Here is a 13,053-nt window from a genome sequence, read left to right as displayed (position 1 = left end):
CTAAGCAGCAACGTAAATGTGTTTCTTGAAAAAAGTCCGAGTTTCTTGGAAACTGGAACAGAAGGCTGGATTTCGAGTTTCTGGAGAGGGTTTGTGGGACCGAAGAGGGGTCGGAGTGCATTCATCGTTTCAAATGCTGGAGAAGACGAGAAGCGACACGGAGAAACGCCCAGGAAGGTGCAAAAATGGGTGGCGGCTAACCAGGAGGACGGCTCGTGGCGGAGGGAGACCCCAGGAAAGAAACTGAGGGTGCTGGGGGAAAGAGCTGGACCCAGCACAGAGGCGGGGCCCAGGGCGGGGGCGTGGCTCTAGGGTGAGGGGCGTGGCCACCTGCGGTTGGAGCGGGACTGGCCAGACTCGGTCGCCAACGGCGAGGTCAACCGAAAGGGGCGTGGTCTGACGGAGCGTGAGCGTGAAACGAACGGCCGACTGGCTCGAGGGGCGTGGCTAACAACGAATACAGGCGTGGCTAACCAATAGGGGGCCCCGGTTAGTGGGTGAGGTCACATGTGGGGGCGTGGCCAGGCCGTCGGGGCGCGGCTAGGGCTCGCGGAGCTCATTCAACGCTCCAGGTGTCCCACTTGGCTCGAGACCAGAACTGTTTGGATTTAACAGTCCGTGGACGGCCCGAGTCTGAGAGTCCAGTGACCGGACCGTGATCTAGTGTAAAGGCGAGGCCCAGAGGGTGAGAAGGAGAAGGCGAGACATGAGATCTGGGTATGAATGTGGGGGAAGGAGAGGGATGCGATCCGGGTATGAAGCCAAGCCCAGAAGAGCCGGGCCTGGGAGGATGCGCGCGACCTTACACGATGGAGGGGGTGGGAGCAGAAGAAAAAGCGAGAGGGGAAGTGGGTTTGGGGGTGTGGGGGAAATGCTTGGACAAGGGGTAAAACCTGGGCAAGGGATAGGAAAGGCATGATTGTCTTGGGTGGGGGCTCTGACCCCTACCGATGCCACAGCCTCCCGCCCCGCCCAGCCATGTGGCACTCGCTGGTCCTGCTGCTGCTGCTCCCCTCTGCCTTGGTGCCCCCCTCCACTGCAGCCCCGATCCGTGACACCGACGCCCAGGAAAGCTCCTCGGGTTTCCTAGGCCTCCAGAGACTGCTACAAGGTTTCACCCGGCTTTTCCTGAAAGTGAGTGATGCCAGGGGGTGGGGAGAAGGGGTTCCAGAGAAGAGGGACCGGGATGGATGAGGTCAGGGCCAGGCAGAAGGAAGGGAGGGAGTCGAAGGGACAGAGAGCAAAAGGAAGACGGAGAAATAGAAAGAGGGAGGGAGACAGAAAAGAGACTGACGGGTGGGCTAGAAAAGAGACAGTAGGGCATGAGGGGCAAAGATAGGAAGGCAATGGGGCAGAGAATGAGAATGGGGGCAGGAGGTGACTAGTTAGCCCCTAAGGGTCAGAAGACGGAGAGGGAAGGGGGTGAAAGGAACATGGCCAGGCCTGGAGGGCATCCTGGCAGGGCTGCAGATGGACTGGGGCGTGCTGAGGCCCAACAGCTCACCTGTCCCTCCTCTGGCCCCAGGATGACCTGCTGCGGGGCATGGACAGTTTCTTCTCCGCCCCCTTGGACTTGCGGGGCCTCCCTACGAACTACCACCAAGAAGAGAACCAGGAGCGCCAGCTGGGGAACAGCACTCTCTCCAGCCACCACCAGATCGACAAGGTGCCTAGGCCGGGAAGTCCCTCCTGGAGGCTGCCTTGGATCCCTCATGCTGTCGTATCTGCTGGGCGGAGGGCGGAGAAGGAAAGCAGTTTTGCGCGCTCTCTCTCTTTCTCTCCTCCCACCCTCACAGGTGACCGACAACAAGACAGGAGAGGTGCTGATCTCCGAGAAGGTGGTGGCATCCATTGAGGCAGGAGATGGGAGCGTGGAGAGTGACTGGAAGGTTAGGAGAGACCCCCACCCCCCGAAAAGTTTTGTCATCGGTTGAAAGGGACTAACCAGCTCTCGGTAATGAGATATATACAACCTCAGAGCACATCCCCACTCAGTAAACTCTAGAGGGTTTTGTAAACCGGAAGTGCTTTTCATTCCAGATGCCTGGTAAGCTTCACCCTCCCAAACCTCAAAGTGTGGCTTTATCTCAAAGCACTCTGCAAACCTTTTCCATATTTTCTCAATGTATCCCAAAGTGGTAAATCTGTCCCTCGTAAACGCCAAAATGTGATTTTGTTTCATTCCAAAGTTCTTTATGATCCCGAAATGCTGTGTGTCTATCACCTTTGTGAACCTTTGAGTGATTCTAACCCCAAAAGACTTTTTTTTTTTTAATCCTAACATGTTTTAAGGACCTCCAAGTGCTTGGCAAACCCATACAGTTCTCTCTCACACACACACAGAGGTTTTTATTTTGAAATTGTTCAAGTCTACAGAAGAGTTAGGGGGAAGTGGTGCAATGATTCTATCTGCACTCCTTTTAGCATAGAGCAGGGTTTCTCAGCCTCGTGTGGGGGTGGAGATATTCATGCAGGGGGCCATCCTGTGTACAAACACCACGCCCACCACACCAGCTGTGACGACCAAAAATGTCTCCAGACTTTAGTTGAGAACCAATGGCCTAGATTCACCACTTGTTAACATTTTACCACTTTTACTCTGTTTTCACTTTTGAATTTCGGAACCATAAAACAATGGATTATTATTTTTTCACATATTTTTTATTGATCTCAGAGAGGTGGGGGGGGAGAGAGAGAGAGAGAGAGAAACAGCAATGATGAGAGAGAATTGTCGATCAGCTGCCTCCTTCATGCCCCTCCAATGGGGATTGAGCCTGCAACCCAGGCATATGCCCTGACCAGGAATGGAACCAGGACCTCCTGGTTCATAGGTCGGTGCTCAACCACTAAGCCACGCTGGCGAGCCTCAGACCGCAACTTACTAAAATGCAGACCGATTCAGTAGGTCTAAGTGGGTGGAGTGGATCCCACTAATTTGCATGTCTAACAAGCTCCCAGAAGGTGCTGACGATGCTGGTCCACAACCCAAACGGACATCAGTCCATATTCAAATGTCTCCACTGGACCCAGAGCTGTCAGTAAGAGCTGATTTCACTTTGGACCAGGACACAACCAAGGACCACGCATTGCAGCTGTTTTTCTGGGCCTGAAGCTGAAACGCAACTGAGGCCTAGATGTTATCTCTAGTTTGACCCCAACTATCTCTGTGGCCAACAGACCGGAGGCTTTGTTCTGAAGATTATTTGATGCTGGCCAGAACCTCATTGTCCTGAGGGCTCCATGCTTAAGGGAGTGGTCGTGCAAGGGCTTGTATGGCAGTCACATGAGGCCATTCTCCAACCCCCTTGTTCCTTTAAGGGAGTCCATCACGTGACTAGTGACCTGCCAGGGAAATAAAGGGCAGGGGAGGGTCCAAACTACACGACCAGCAATATGCAAGGGAGGAGACGTCACCTTGGGGTGAGGTCCCACTCTGCAATATTCGTTTCCCCAGTTTTGTCCCTTGCTAGGCACACCGGGGCTTTCTGCCTGGTGACCTGTACGTGGCTTATCATTCCTACTTGCACACACCTACCTAACTGCCTACTACATTCCCCCTCAATGATTCTTGACTCTGAATTCTCTAAGGGAAAGGGGAATAGGGTCTCTTCTGCAGCTGCTTCAGCTCCTCGTTTTTATCAATGAACCAAATTCAGACCAATTTATTAAGTCCAGTTTCAATTTGGCCTGATTATTTGCATAAATAGTAATTGATCGCATAGGCTTTTAAAAATCTGCTTTGCTGGGATTTCATGAGGAATCTCCAGATTGAGCTTCCATTAGCCTCTCAGGGTGAAGAAGCCAAGCCATACAGTCCCATCAGTCTTTGCCGGCATGTTTGTGTGAATTCCTCGATACTTGAGGTCCCCCAAAATGTCTTGAGGTTCTTTATTTCCCATCTCCCAGGAAAGCGACCTTCATTCCTTATCTGGAAAGATGGGGCATGAACCGTATAAATAAAATGAGCAAGGTACCAGGCTGGGTGTTTTTTTTTTAAATGGGGCTTTTATCAGCTTCCAAGGTCAATCCTAACTCCTTAAAGCTTTTCTGATAGCAACCAGAGTCTACATGTGTCCCCCTCAACCATGACATTCCGGTCAAAGTCTTGGCTAATAACATAAAAAAACAACACTCCTCATACGCATTGCAATTATGGCCCTGATTCTTTTTTTTTTTTAATATATTCTATTGATTTTTTACAGAGAGGAAGGGAGAGAGATAGAGAGTTAGAAACATCGATCAGCTGCCTCCTGCACATCTCCTACTGGGGATGTGCCCGCAACCCAGGTACATGCCCTTGACGGGAATCGAACCTGGGACCTTTCAGTCCGCAGGCCGACGCTCTATCCACTGAGACAAACCGGTTTCCGCAGCCCTGATTCTTGAGTAACGCCAAGAGCTTTTAATACCAAAGTGCTTTGCACATTTCAGACTGCTTTCCAAACCTCACAGTACGTTTAATCCTAAAGTGTTCTGTAATCCCAACAGACATTTTAAACCCCAAAGTGCTTTTGAGACCTCCAAAGTGTGTTTTCAACCCCAAAGTAGTCTATAAACTTCCAAGTCTTTTGAATCCAAAAGTGTTTGTAAACCCAAGTGCTTTGTAAACAGCTAGGAGAGTTTTTAACTCCCAAAGCGGCCTGTAGGTGGCAAACTGAGTTAAATAGGCCAGCAGGTCTGGGAGTCCGGAGTTTGTCATGCGGTTTGAGACTGATCTCCTTGTCCCTCCTCCCCAGGTACCCAAGATAGAGGAGAAGGCGGCCCTGGTGCCCCTCCCCAAGGCCATGGACAGCTTCCACCCAGAACCCCACCCCCGAGTGGCCTTCTGGATTATGAAGCTACCGCGGCGAAGGTCTCATCAGAGTGTCCCAGAGGGCAACCGTGCTATCAGCGAGAAGGAACACCGCCTGCAGGCCATCCGGGACGGGCTCCTCGAGGGGACCCGAGAGGAAGCCCTGCAGAAAGGGACCCAGGCCGCCCCCCACTTCAAGCCGCCTGCCCGCAAGACGCACTTCCTGTACATTCTCAGGCCGTCTCAGCAGCTCTAGGTGTGGGGATGGGAACGCCTGCATGTACCCACAACCAGACCCCACCCCAAGCTCCATGTGGAAATAAAGTTCTTACATCGAAAAGCAAGATCTCCTTTTAAGGATAATGCCCCCCAAGCCTCAGCTAATCAGGCCATGGCAAGTCCCAACAACAAGATAACTAGGCAGTCATAGACTATTTGAAAATGAAGCATTACACCACTAAAATAATGCACAGGTCAAATTAGAAAATATTTTATTTTTAAAATATATTTTTATTGATTTCAGAGAGGAAGGGAGAAGGAGAGAGAGAAACTTCAATGATGAGAGAGAATCTTTGATTGGCTGCCTCCTGCACGCCCCCTACTGGGGATGAGCCTGAAACCCAGGGATGTGCCCTTGACTGGAATCGAACCTGGGCCCCTTCAGTCCACAGGCCATTGCTCTATCCACTGAGCCAAACCAGCTAGAGCAAATTAGTAAATATTTTAAACAATGATAATGGGAATGTGACATAAACTTGAGTGTAGTTCAAGAGGTTCTAAAGGCCAGCCTGTGCGTGGCTGCAAGTCAACCCATGCACCAAGAGGTCACTGGTTTAATATCTGTTCAGGGCACATGCTCAGGCTAGGGACTCAATCCCCGGCGGGGACGGAGGATGTAGGAGACAGCTGATCAAGTTTGATGTTTCTCATTGAAGTTTGGTTGTTTTTTATATATATACTTTATTTCAGAGATGGAGAGGGAGAGAGAGAGAAACATCAATGATGAGAAGAAATCATTGATTTGCTGCCTCCTGCATGCTTCACACTGGGGATTGAGTCTGCAACCCGGGCATATTCACTGACAGGGAATCGAACTCGGACCTTATGGTTCATAGGTTAGTGCTCAACCACTGAGCCATACCCAGCTGGGCATCTCATTGATATTTCTTATCGCTCCCTCTCCCTTCCTCTCTCTCTACTTTTTAAAAAAAAAAAAGTTCTCAAAGCAAATTATGTCCTTAAGTGCATATATTAGAAAAGAGGCTAAATGAAAAATATCTAAGCACTCATCTCGAAAAACTATAAAAATTTAATTGAGCTATAACTTAAGATTTAGCACTCTATATGTAATCACTATAGTATAAAAAAATTAAATTTTCAGGTGTTACTGCTCATCATCATTCTACACGCCCCGCACTTGCAGGCGTGAACTCCATCCATTCACTCAACTTTAAGTGCCCACACTGGGCCCGGCATGTTCTAGCCCTCAAGCAGTCTCCTCCTGCGTATAGCTACATTCCCGCCTGGATGACAGACAGATCGCACATATAGAATGTGTCCCGTTTTAGGATGGGCCGGGAGGACCACTAAAAAGTGGATACTGCCGTAACCGGTTTGACTCAGTGGATACCGCGTCGGCCTGCGGACTGAAGGGTCCCGGGTTCGGTTCCGGTCAAGGGCATGTACCTTGGTTGGGGCACATCCCCAGTGGGGGGCGTGCAGGAGGCAGCTGATCGATGTTTCCAACTCTCTATCCCTCTCACTTCCTCTCTGTAAAAAAAAAAAAAAAAAATCTTTTTTTTTTTTTAAAGTGGATACTATGAGCTAGCAGAGAGTTTGAGTGGCTGGAACATCTTTGTCCCAAATCCCCCTGCTTGGGAGCTAATCTTGGATCGACTCTCTCAAGCCGGAAAAGCGGAGACTATTTTGTCCGATTTTCTCCCAAAAGGAGTGAATGGAACCCTTTGGGAAAGACCTTCGGGGTCTATCCACGCGTTGGGGCTGGAGTCACAAAAGGGCGCAGGCGCAGGAGGAGCTGAGACGTTATTGTGATGGCGACGGGCAGCCGTCGGGGGAGGGAGGGCAGAAAGGCCACGGCTTGGAGCTAATAAGTGGGGATAAGGAGACTCTCAGCCCAACTCCCCGTTCCTTGCTTGGGTCTGTTTCGCCGAAGCCCGGGGACGCTGAGAGACATCAGCGCAGGGGACGCAGCCTCCTGCCCCTTCGCCTGAGGGCGATCGTTAATCCCGCACAGGGCTGGCCGCGCGCCCGAGCAGCCCTACGCATGCGCAGCCCCGCGGCAGCAGGTAACCGACCAGCGCGCGCCTTCCCTTGATGTGCGCCTACGTCAGGGGAGGAGCGCAGCGTGGCGGGCTATAGACACTGCGCATGCGCGCTCCGCCCCGCCCCGCCCCCCGCTAGCTTTTGCTTTTCGGGCGGGAGTTGCGTACGTGCACCTCCACGCGGGCAACTGCTGGTCGTCGTCCGTCTGTCGTCTGTCGTCCGTCGTCCGTCGTTCGTCGTCCGTCGTCCGTCTTCGTGGCCCTCGCCTGTGTCCCGGGAGTGGGACGTGACCCCAGGTGCGCCCTGGCTGTGCGAGGTAGCCCTGTTAGAGCCCCCCTCGAAATCCTCGCAAAACCCACAAGTCCTGGGGGAGCGCCCCCAATATCGGGGCCTCTTCCGTGTCTTGTTAAAGGCCTTCCTGAAATCCTGACCAAATCCCCTCAGAAATACTGAAAGGAACCTACGAGAAAACCTTACAGATGACCCTGAAATCTTGTCAGAATATTTTAGAAATTCTGTCAGACTTCCTCAGACCCTGCCAGAGACCCCGAAGTCCCGTTCCTCTGCCTCCCCAAATCCTACCAGAGACCCTCCGAATCCTGTCAGATACTCCAGAAATCTTGTCAAAATCCTGTCAGTTTCCTCTCCCAAATATAAGAGAGCTCTGACATCCAGTCAGAGACACCCCCCAGAAATCTTGTCAGAGACCCCACAGAAACCCAGTAAGATACCCCAGAAGTCCAGACCCAGTAGAAATGTAGAGATATCCCAGAAACACAGCCAAAGATCCCCCGAAATCCAGACACCACAGAAACCCAGTGAGAGAAACCCTAGAACTCCAGTCAGAGAGACCCCAGAAACCCAGTCAGAGAAACCCCAGAAACCCAGTCAGAGAAACCCCAGAAACCCAGAGAGACCCCAGAAACCTAAGAACCCCAGAAACCCAGTCAGAGAAACCCCAGAAATCTAGTCAGAGACACCCCAGAAATCTAGTCAGAGAAACCCCAGAAGTCTAGTCAGAGACACCCCAGAGATCAAGCCAGAAACCCCAGGAATTCAGTCAGAGAAACCCCAGAAATCTAGTCGGAGACACCCCAGAAATCTAGTCAGAGAAACCCCAGGAATCCAGTCAGAAACACCCCAGAAATCTAGTCAGAGACACCCCAGAAATCCAGTCAGAGAAACCCCAGAAATCTAGTCAGAAAAACCCTAGGAATTCAGTCAAAGAACCCCAGAAACCCAGTCAGAGAAACCCCAGAAATCTAGTCAGAGACACCCCAGAAACCTAGTCAGGGAAACCCCAGAAACCCAGTCAGAGAAACCCCAGGAATTCAGTCAGAGACCCCCAGGAATCCAGAGAAACCCCAGAAATCTAGTCAGAGACACCCCAGGAATCCAGTCAGATACCCCAGAAATCTAGTCAGTGAAACCCCAGAAGTCTAGTCAGAGACCCCCCAGAAATCTAGTCAGTGAAACCCCAGAAGTCTAGTCAGAGACCCCCCAGAAATCTAGTCAGTGAAACCCCAGAAGTCTAGTCAGAGACCCCCCAGAAATCTAGTCAGTGAAACCCCAGAAGTCTAGTCAGAGACCCCCCAGAAATCTAGTCAGTGAAACCCCAGAAGTCTAGTCAGAGACCCCCCAGAAATCTAGTCAGTGAAACCCCAGAAGTCTAGTCAGAGACCCCCCAGAAATCTAGTCAGTGAAACCCCAGAAGTCTAGTCAGAGACCCCCCAGAAATCTAGTCAAAGACACCCCAGAAATCGAGTCAGAAACCCCAGGCATTCAGTCAGAGAAACCCCAGGAATCCAGTCAGATACCCCAGAAATCCAGAGACCCCCCAGAGTTCCAGTCAGAGACACCCTGAAATCAAGACCTTAAAATTCCCAGAAGTCCTGCCTGAGCCTCCTTCCTGGGGATCCTCTAGCCTCCCCTCCAAAGGCCCCGAGATTGAACGGAGCCTCTCTCAGTCCCTGTCCCCCCAACCCTGTCAGCACCTTGTTCCCCTTTCCCACTCGGGCTCCAGGGCCATTGCCCCCCTGCTGGACCCTCCAGCGTCACCCAAACCCTAGAAGGGTCTCAACCACGTTTTCTAGGAATTCCAAAGCCCCTGAGAAGTGTGCCCACACGGGTGGCATCAGTCCCTAGGTCCAGGAAAGCGGGGTGTGGGGAGCACGTGGGGAGGAGAGAGACCCTGCTTTGACCATGTATCTGCCCCCGTGCCAGTTCAGTGTGGTGGGCACCATTGTCCAGTGTAACTTGCTGCTGCTGTTACTCACCCGAGGACGTTTCTCCATCGTTTTAGAGCCGAAGGGAGGGAGGAAGGAGGAGAGAGTCCCTTGACCAGGAATCCATCCAGCGACCCTTCAGTGGCCAGTGCTCTAACCATTGAGCCACCGGCCAGGCATCCAGTATAATCATTATTATTATTTTTTAATTTTTTTTTTATTGCTTTCAGAGACGAAGGGAGAAGGAGAGAGATAGAAACATCAATGATGAGAGAGAATCATCGATTGGCTGCCTCCTGCACACCCCACACTGGGAATCGAGCCTACAACCTGGCATGTGCTGTGACTGGGAATCGAACCGTAACCTGATTCATAGGTCGATGCTCAACCACTGCTCAGGCCGGGCCCCTTTCGCTCTTGACAGTGTCCTGGAGTTGGGATAAGAAGTCATATGGTCAAGCTGGTTATAATTAATGTAGGCAGGACAGGAGAGGGGGTCCCAGCTGCTCTAGGGACTCAGCAAGGCTCCCCCAGGAGCTGTGGGCCAGGGCAGGGCCACAGGTGGGAGTTCTGCTCAGTGTGGCCTCGGCCTGGGAAGATGCGAAGCTCCCATGGGTGTGATGAGGGGGAGGGGCCTGGAGGGGGGCCAGTGGGGAGAAGAGTAACAGAAAGAGGCAGGAGTTACAGGGACCACCCTGCCATAGCAGCCGGAGGGGCTAGGACTTGGTCCTGAGGGCACCAGGGAGCCAGGGAGGACTGAGCAGGGGAGATGGGGCCAAACGAGTGGGACGCCAAACACGGGCTGATCTGGCGAGGATGTCGGCAGCCCAAGGTGGTCAGGAGGAGGGGACGTGTGAGCTGAGAGTGGGAGGGCTGGCCAGGAGGGTGTCCCAGAGGTGGGAACAGCAAGCCCGGTTTGGGGAACAGCACTCAGTTCAGAGTTGCTGGAGCAGCAAGTGTGATTTGGGGCCAGGCCATGGAGGGCCTTCGATGCCAAGTCCAGGGTCGAGGCCAGTGATGGCGAACCTTTTGAGCTCCGTGTGTCAGCATTTTGAAAAACCCTAACTTAACTCTGGTGCCGTGTCACATATAGGAATTTTTTGGTATTTGCAACCACAGTAAAACAAAGACTTATATTTTTGATATTTATTTTATATATTTAAATGCCATTTAACAAAGAAAACTCAACCAAAAAAATGAGTTCACGTGTCACCTCTGACACGCGTGTCATAGGTTCGCCATCACTGGTCTAGGCTCTGTCCAGGGGCTGCTCGGGAGCCATGGGAGAGCAGTGAGCAGGGGCGGGGCAGGTCAGCTCGGGGCCCTGTGGGAGTGGACTGGTGTGGGGGACCGGAGGCTGAGGCCAGGGGAGAGGCTGCAGCGAGGGCCCATGGGGAGAAGACGAGGCCGAAGCCTGGGCCATAGGGAAGGTGAGAAGGGGACAGGTAGTCATTGGGCAGGAAGGCAGGGCTGGGACTTGACAAGCTGTGGGAGGAGAGCTGGTGAAGAGGCAATGACCCCCACCCACTGGCCCCACTTTGATCTCTGCCACCCACTCTTCAGGCCCCCCTTTGCCCAACCCACACCTCCAATCCATAAAACAGGTCTGAGCGGGAGCCGCTGTGATGAAGGCAGGGGTGGGCAAACAGGTTCTGAGAACCCAGAACGGCCCGGAGGGCAGGTGAGGCAGGTCAGGTCCCCACCCCTCAGGTGTCTGGTCTGACGAGGCCATTCCCCTGCTTGTCCTTCCAGGAGCTCTCAGAGCAGCCGGTCCCTGTGATGGAGGGGGGCTGTTAGCTTCGCTAGCAGCTGAGGAGCAACGAGGGCGGCCCATGGACCTGCCGGAGAGCCCAGCGGGTGGCCCCGCTACTCCAAGTAGGTGGCTGGGTCCCTCCTGACCCTGCGGGAGGATGAGGAGGGAGAAGTGGATGAATGGGCACCAGACTGTGACTTGGGGTCTTGGGGGAGGTGGCTTGAGGCTCCACGTTGGTGCAAGGTGTGAAGGAGGGAACCTGCCCCGTGCCCACCTGTCTGGACCCCTCGTCCCCTTTGCTCCTAGAGGCCAGAGCAGAAGCCTTTGCGTGTGGTGCGCGGTGCCCCCTGCCTGGAGCACCCTTTACCAGGGACTGCAGGCTCCCCTTCGCTTCACTCAGAGCTCTGCTTTCTGTGAGGCACCTGCCCTGTCACACTCGCTCCTCTTTGCTGCTCTGCCTCTCTTCATAGCACTGACATAGCGCTGTCTGTCTGTCTACTCTCTGCCCTCCCCATCCCCCCACCACTAGAGCATGAGCTCTGCCAGGCCGACTCTGTTTTATTCTCTCTGGTATTTCCAGTTCCTAGAGCAGCATTGTCCAGCAGCATATATGTAATTTTAAATTTTATTAGTAGCCATATTCAAAAGAAAGAAAGAAAGAAACAGGCCAAATGAATGGCAATAATAGATGTTATTTAACTTTATATATCCACAATAGTATCGTAGTATCATATAATCAATATAAAATGGATTGGAGATACTTTTTCCCCCCATGCTAAGTCTTCAAGGTCTGGTGTGTGCTTTATGCTAATAGAGCACCTCAGTCGCTCTATTAGAGCAACTTTTTATGCCTAAGGTGCTCTTTTTATGCTGGCCACAGTTCAAGTGCTTACAAACAACGTGCGGTGGGTGCTGCGCTAGAACGATGCCTGGCGCATAGTAGGAACTCGGTTACTGTCCTAGGACTGGCTGGATGCAAACCACATGCATGGGAAAGCCGCTTCTGGAGCAAGATGCTCGCTCGCTCCCCGGTGGTTGCCCTCTCTGGAACTCATTGGCTAAGTGGGGAGCCCAGAGTGATGGGGGATGAGGCTCCCACCCTCGGGGAGAGGCAGGGCCCCTTTCCCAGAGGCTCCTAGCGTCCAGCAGCAGCAGAACCTGAGTGTTTTCTCAGGGCCCCAGGCTTGAACTGCAGCCTCGGGAGGTTTTCTGGGTAGGAAGGTAGGAAGCAGACACCTGGGTGGGGAGACCCCAGTGCCTACTGATGGAGTGACCGGCATCTGAACTTCTCTGGCACCAGCAGAGGGCGTGCAGCCACTGAGGAACCCGTGGCCAGGGCTGAGCCAGCTTGGAAAGGCTCCTGACGGAAAGGGAGGGAACACCCAGGGGAGATGGAGACAGCGGAAGACTCTGGGGAAAAAGACACGGAGAGACAGCATAGGAAGGAGAGAGAAGGCTGGGGAATGGACGGAGAGTCTCAGAGATACGGGAAGAGAAGCACAGAGACACAAGGAAGAAAATAGAGGCAAGGGACATGGGGAGAGAGGTGGGAAGGAAGATGGAGAGAAAGAGCAAGAGAGAAAACTAGAGAAGGGCAGACACAGAGACACAGAGAGGTGGAGACACTGAGGAAGGAGATGAAAGAACACAGGAGAGAAGCACAATGACATCTTCCTGCGGGGCCCTGGGAAGAGGCCGTAGACACATGCGGATCCTCAGACCCCACGTGATCTGTAACCAGACAGTCCTGAGTTGACTCTGCGTTGCTCTCCCTGGCTACGTGGCCCTGGGCCTCGGGGTCCTCCTCCATAACATGGTTCAGTGCAGGGAAAGCCCTGGGCACGGGCCCTGGCGTCTCCCCTAACTGGGTGCCCACTCCCCTTCCCAAGGAGCATGGGCTCCACCCCGCGGGGGCGGAGTTGGAGCTCCCTACGAAGAACCTGTGAATGGGGGAGTGAGAGAGGGCACTCGCGTTGAACTTTCTTATGCCTCAGTCTCCT

The 13,053-nt window shown here is 53.0% G+C and overlaps 1 protein-coding gene across 1 annotated transcript; it reads left to right on the top strand.

Annotated features, from left to right (window-relative positions):
* The first annotated feature begins 510 nt into the window (after nucleotides 1–510).
* On the top strand, nucleotides 511–5,132 carry DKKL1 (dickkopf-like 1). The gene is made up of 5 exons (XM_006765952.2): nucleotides 511–717; nucleotides 960–1,134; nucleotides 1,526–1,666; nucleotides 1,797–1,889; nucleotides 4,737–5,132. Exons 1-5 carry the CDS (start codon nucleotides 707–709, stop codon nucleotides 5,046–5,048), a joined length of 732 nt encoding a protein of 243 aa, XP_006766015.1. The 5' UTR covers nucleotides 511–706; the 3' UTR covers nucleotides 5,049–5,132.
* The last annotated feature ends 7,921 nt before the right edge of the window (nucleotides 5,133–13,053 follow it).

This window comes from Myotis davidii, unplaced genomic scaffold, assembly GCF_000327345.1.
Source record: "Myotis davidii unplaced genomic scaffold, ASM32734v1 scaffold2100, whole genome shotgun sequence".
Classification (NCBI taxonomy): domain Eukaryota; kingdom Metazoa; phylum Chordata; class Mammalia; order Chiroptera; family Vespertilionidae; genus Myotis; species Myotis davidii.
The sequence above is the reverse complement of the archived record's forward strand: the minus strand, read 5'-3'. Positions and strand labels throughout refer to the sequence as shown.

Bases quoted from the DNA above. Each gene is read 5' to 3' on its own strand.
- DKKL1 (XM_006765952.2), top strand. The intron at 1,135-1,525 runs GTGAGTGATGCC...CTCTGGCCCCAG, and splicing joins TCACCCGGCTTTTCCTGAAA to GATGACCTGCTGCGGGGCAT. The intron at 1,890-4,736 runs GTTAGGAGAGAC...CCTCCTCCCCAG, and splicing joins GCGTGGAGAGTGACTGGAAG to GTACCCAAGATAGAGGAGAA.